Raw genomic sequence first — 5,000 nt, forward strand, 5'->3', positions numbered from 1 at the left:
GGGAATGTATTCTTGGATCGGATGTGGAGCGACTTAGTTTCTGTGAATTAGAGGTTGATGTGCTTGCCTCTGACATATTGAATAAGCTTGAGATCGGAGGTATGTTCCCTTTTTATATTATGTAAAGAATTGGTATTGGAATGCTTGTAGAGTTTGATATATGTACATTTATCCGGTCATTTAGTAGCCTAGGTTTGACTTGTCCACATTGGAAGAAACAGGGAGTGGTACCCTATGCTGTATTCAGCATCATAGTTTGCTCCAGTGTGCTGATCAGCCTAGACCTGTATACAATACATATTTATGCGACTTAAACAACAGGCACTGTACAGGTACCTGGCTTGCTTTGATCTTCACAACCGATCTAACAATTTCCTGTCCAATTCTGTCCTTTGATCTTACCTCAGAGTGAACAAAATCCACAGAACAAGAAGTTTTTTATTGGAATATCACTGAAGATTTAATATTATTGGGAATAACTTTAAATATGTCAAGTTATTAAATAAACCTAAACATCTAAACCAATGCAGAGGTGTGATGTTTAGATCACTATATCACTGAGTCATCCTGTCCAATTCTGTCCTTTGATCTTACCTCAGAGTGAACAAAATCCACAGAACAAGAAGTTTTTTATTGGAATATCACTGAAGATTTAATATTATTGGGAATAACTTTAAATATGTCAAGTTATTAAATAAACCTAAACATCTAAACCAATGCAGAGGTGTGATGTTTAGATCACTATATCACTGAGTCATCAGGAATCCATTCTTCCAGGCTTCGTGAGCAAAATTGTTTAAAAATTCAGCTTCTGAAACTCATCAAATTGCAGGATCTTTTCCCATTTGCACAATGAAAGAAAAAATATGTTTTCTCTAATTTGCAGCTAATATTGGTTCAAATCCTGGCTTGGCTGCCATCTGGGAGGATGAACAGCAGCGGCGAAGGGATGCAAAGGAGTCCTCACAAATATCAGGTCCATCATCACAAGGTTAGTATACTAACATTGTGTTTCATTGTTTGAAGATGGCGTGATATACTTTAAGATCCCAAATGTGAATTACTGGGAGATCAGTGCTGGCATATTGGTTAGAGAACCCACTGTTTCCATCTCCTTGAATCCAGGAAAAAGAAAAGAAAATCTTGCAGTGATTTTGAGGGGAAAAAATATATGTATAGGCTCAGTTTGAAGGGCTACCTGAGCCAACGAAGAAGGATCCGTCAGAGATTCCCAGTGCAAGCCTTGGCATATGGTTGAAGTATAAAATAATGTTAAAAATGGCCAAAGGACGGACAACTTCTGGTGTAGAAATAAGAATTTCCTTAACGTTTTGGTCATATGACCTTCGTCAGTTACAGCCGTCTAAAGTAAATAACATGGTCTTATATAATACTGCGTAATTTACAAGACAATAGAATATAAAAAAGGTGGTCACATACTTAAAAACCACACAAAATTGACTACAGAGAACAATAATTGAGGGGAACTACTAATTTGAAGTCTTGTATTTAAAATTACGCAGTATTATATAAGACCATTTTATTTACTTTGCACCACTGTAACTGATGAAGGTCATATGACCAAAATGTTTTAGTAAATTTTTATTTCTTACACCAGGGCCCGGTTGTTCAAAAGCCGATGAACGCTAATCCCAGATTTAAAATTAACCAAGGGCTTTTTTCTTCACTTCCAAATGCTGTTCAACCCTGATGTTTGGCAAAACTTTACATTAGACTTGGAGTCAATCATGGAAAACAAGAATAAGTAAAAGAAACTTTCATTAAAAAGCTGAAAACATGAAACAAAAGTTTACGCTAATCCTGGATTATGTTATTTGGCTTTCGAACAATGGGGCCCAGAAGTTGTCCGTCCTTTGGTCACTTTCAACATATCTATATATATATATATATATATATTAAATAAACAGAGGAAGATGCGAACTTTTCTTTTTGTGGTCTTAAATTCAGGTGGACGTTTTGTCCATTCGGGCTTCTTCAACACTAAAAAATCAATACTTGGAAGTGTTGAAGAAGCCCGAATGGGCTGAACGTCCACCTGAATTAATGATCACAAATGAGAAAAGTTCTCATCTTCTTCTGTCTATTCAACCTATGATTATTTAAAGAAGAAGTGTTCTGTATCCACTGGATCTTTTTCTCCAAGGCATCATCGTTGGCAGTGGGAGACTGGTCAGTGTGCTTGACTCCGGATCGAGTGGTCCGGGTTCGGGTCCCGGCCGGGGACATTGTGGTGTGTTCTTGGGCAAGACACTTTACTCTCACGGTGCCTCCCTCCACCTAGGTGTATAAATGGGTACCAGTGAATCTAATGCTGGGGGTAACCCTGCGATGGACTGGCATCCCATCCAGGGGGGAATAGAAATATTCCTAGTTGCCTCATGCTTCAGAAACCAGGTATAAGCGCCGGCCTGATGTGCCTTCTAGGCTCGTAGCAGACTTAATCTCATCGTCGGCAAACCAACATCCTTCACACATATCACAAGCGCTATTTAACCACATTTGATAAATTACATGTATTCAGAAGAGATGACCAGTTTAGGCACAAAGGTATGACAGTCACTATAACTTGGACAATACGACCTACATTGATGTGGGACTCAATTTCACAATAAAAACTAATCAGACAAGTACAAATTTTCCTGAGTTGGTTTATTCTTTGATATGTTTCCTATTAGTGATTTATTCAGCCAGCACAAAAAAACAATGATCTAGCTCTCACTGGTTTTAAAACTGCAATTCTGTAAATCATGGCTTCCCGACTCTGTTACATGGTCTTACGATAGAAAAGAATTTCATAAACAGGCCAGGGATGGTTGCAAATTAAAAAGTGGGTCATTGTTAACAATAACGTTTACATATTTTGGAATCATCAGTTAGTGGTTGTTAGTCGTAGTGGTGGATCAATCAATCACTGCCTTGGTGGGAGACAGTGTACTCCGAAGTTTAGAACCCTGAAACTGGAACCTCTTCTCTCCTAAGTTTACACCAGTCTTCGCCATTATCATTATTGTGGCGATTTGGTTGGACTAATTCATGCTACTGACAATTATATATTAAAGAACATGTTTTCTCCTTTCCCAATGATTTGTGGCTTTTTACACTGTTACCAGTATATTCAATGACATATCATTTCAGATAGAGGACTGATACAACTTACTGAGACAGAAAAGCAATTTAAGGACAGGATCAAGGAGATTGTTGATGAGCGTGACCTTCTGATGTAAGCTATCAGCATAAGATAGCTTTTTTTTTGGTAAAATGTATATATTTGTGTTTGGGCCATTGAGAGATTTTATACAACAAGATATCTTTATTAGCTGACTTATTTTATAAGCATATAATTAAAAGTAATTTAGGGATATTCATACATACATTGTGTGGGCCCCCAATACGTACAAACTAGATCCTACGGAATTGCCCATAATAGTCTTGGACAGTTTTTCTTGCCATGTGCTTTTGACACCTGGCAAAATTTTATGGGGGATCCCCTCTTCTTTTTCTTTTTAAAGGCAGTGTTTTATTTTACTACCATATGAAATGATATACTGTATCAGCAATCCAAGTACAATTCAGTATAAAATCAAGTCCAAGTGTTGTTTTGCTTCCAGACAAAGCCAGATAGGAAAACTTGGACGGGATTCACTATCACCACAAGAAATTGCTGCCTTGCAAGATTCTATCTGTTCATTGGCTGCATCTCAAAGACAATCCATTGCTGATGAATCATTAGATGCAGACTCTGTATCACAGCTTTTGTCTCAACATGCTGAAGCACTTCTTGGGGAAAAGTCAGAGGCAGAATCTTCACAGAGTAAGATGTAGTACCTCACAGTGTCGCCCAATTTTGGATTTCTTCTAAAAAAATAATTTTGTTTGTTATTTAGTGTAATATTATATTTTTCTCATATATATATTTAAGACTACTGGTACTGGTGTCAGTGTTTCTTTGGAACCACTAATAATCAATTCTCACATGTGACACACGTTTTCATTTGAAAAACTTGAGAGGTTTTTAGTATAAATATTTTTCTTTTCTTCTGCAGTGGTAATCAATGAGGATGAACCTGTGATCAACCAGGGTATCATTGAAGAAAGTCAAAGATCTTTCTCCCAAGAATTGTGTATGTCTTGTGTTTTGTTTTCTGATTTCATTGTCTACTAGGTTTTCCTGCTGACTTGACCTCTAAGTTACAGTGTACGCCCTTTGCGATTCAATCTCAGAGAGGAAGATAAGGTTAACTGCAATAAAACAAGTGGATATGTTTTTAAATGAAATATTTGTTATCTGGTTTTAGCCACAAGCATGGATAAAGAGATGATTGACATTCTTGCCAGCCTAGCTGAGGATGACCCCGTAAGCCAAAGATCTGCATTAAGCCAAAGCATTGTGCTGGACCAAGGTAACAACAAAATGCTCAATAAGCCAGGCTGTAATCTATGCATTGGCAGTAACTCTCATAATTAATTTACTCAAAATGATACCTTTCAATATTTTTATGAAAATTAGTTGTATATTTTTGCATTTGTTAACTTATTAGAATGTGGTTCTCTGCTAGCAGATGTCTCTTTTCTTTTTACATTCACTGGGCTGACAACGGGGAAAGAGGCCTCTGCAATGTGTCGAAATTCACTTTGATCCAACCACAACTTTGGACAGCACTCTTCAAACTGCTTTCTCTTATGTTATGTTTGTTGACTGTGACTTGAGCCTGCTGTAGCTCGCACATTCCTTTACAGTAATTCTGCTGTTGTTAAGTGAGCCCACACAACATGAATTATTACGTGAGAATTTGGTCCTCAGTAACTGCATGCTCAACACAGTGAGTTTTGACCTAGGGCAGAGGTCTTTTTTCCTGTACTCATCAACCCTGCGAAGGCGAAAGAAGTGACCAAAGAATTTGGCAATTGATGACTCATTAAAAGAAACTTTCATCAGTTATTTGTTGCTGTAGGTTGTTTACAAAGGATATGTGTGTGGA

At 37.4% G+C, this 5,000-nt stretch overlaps 1 protein-coding gene across 5 annotated transcripts in view; it reads left to right on the forward strand.

Annotated features, from left to right (window-relative positions):
• The window catches only part of LOC137996441 (DNA polymerase zeta catalytic subunit-like), a 50,999-nt gene that overhangs the window by 18,395 nt on the left and 27,604 nt on the right, over positions 1 to 5,000 (forward strand). For all 5 annotated transcript variants that reach the window (XM_068841831.1, XM_068841830.1, XM_068841834.1 and 2 more), the window contains 6 exons: positions 2 to 99; positions 887 to 991; positions 3,157 to 3,241; positions 3,630 to 3,832; positions 4,065 to 4,142; positions 4,317 to 4,421. In XM_068841831.1, the coding sequence (XP_068697932.1) occupies positions 2 to 99; positions 887 to 991; positions 3,157 to 3,241; positions 3,630 to 3,832; positions 4,065 to 4,142; positions 4,317 to 4,421 (674 nt within the window). The remainder of the gene's footprint in view (position 1; positions 100 to 886; positions 992 to 3,156; positions 3,242 to 3,629; positions 3,833 to 4,064; positions 4,143 to 4,316; positions 4,422 to 5,000) is intronic.

This window comes from Montipora foliosa, chromosome 3 (genome assembly GCF_036669935.1).
Source record: "Montipora foliosa isolate CH-2021 chromosome 3, ASM3666993v2, whole genome shotgun sequence".
Taxonomy (NCBI): Eukaryota; Metazoa; Cnidaria; class Anthozoa; order Scleractinia; family Acroporidae; genus Montipora; species Montipora foliosa.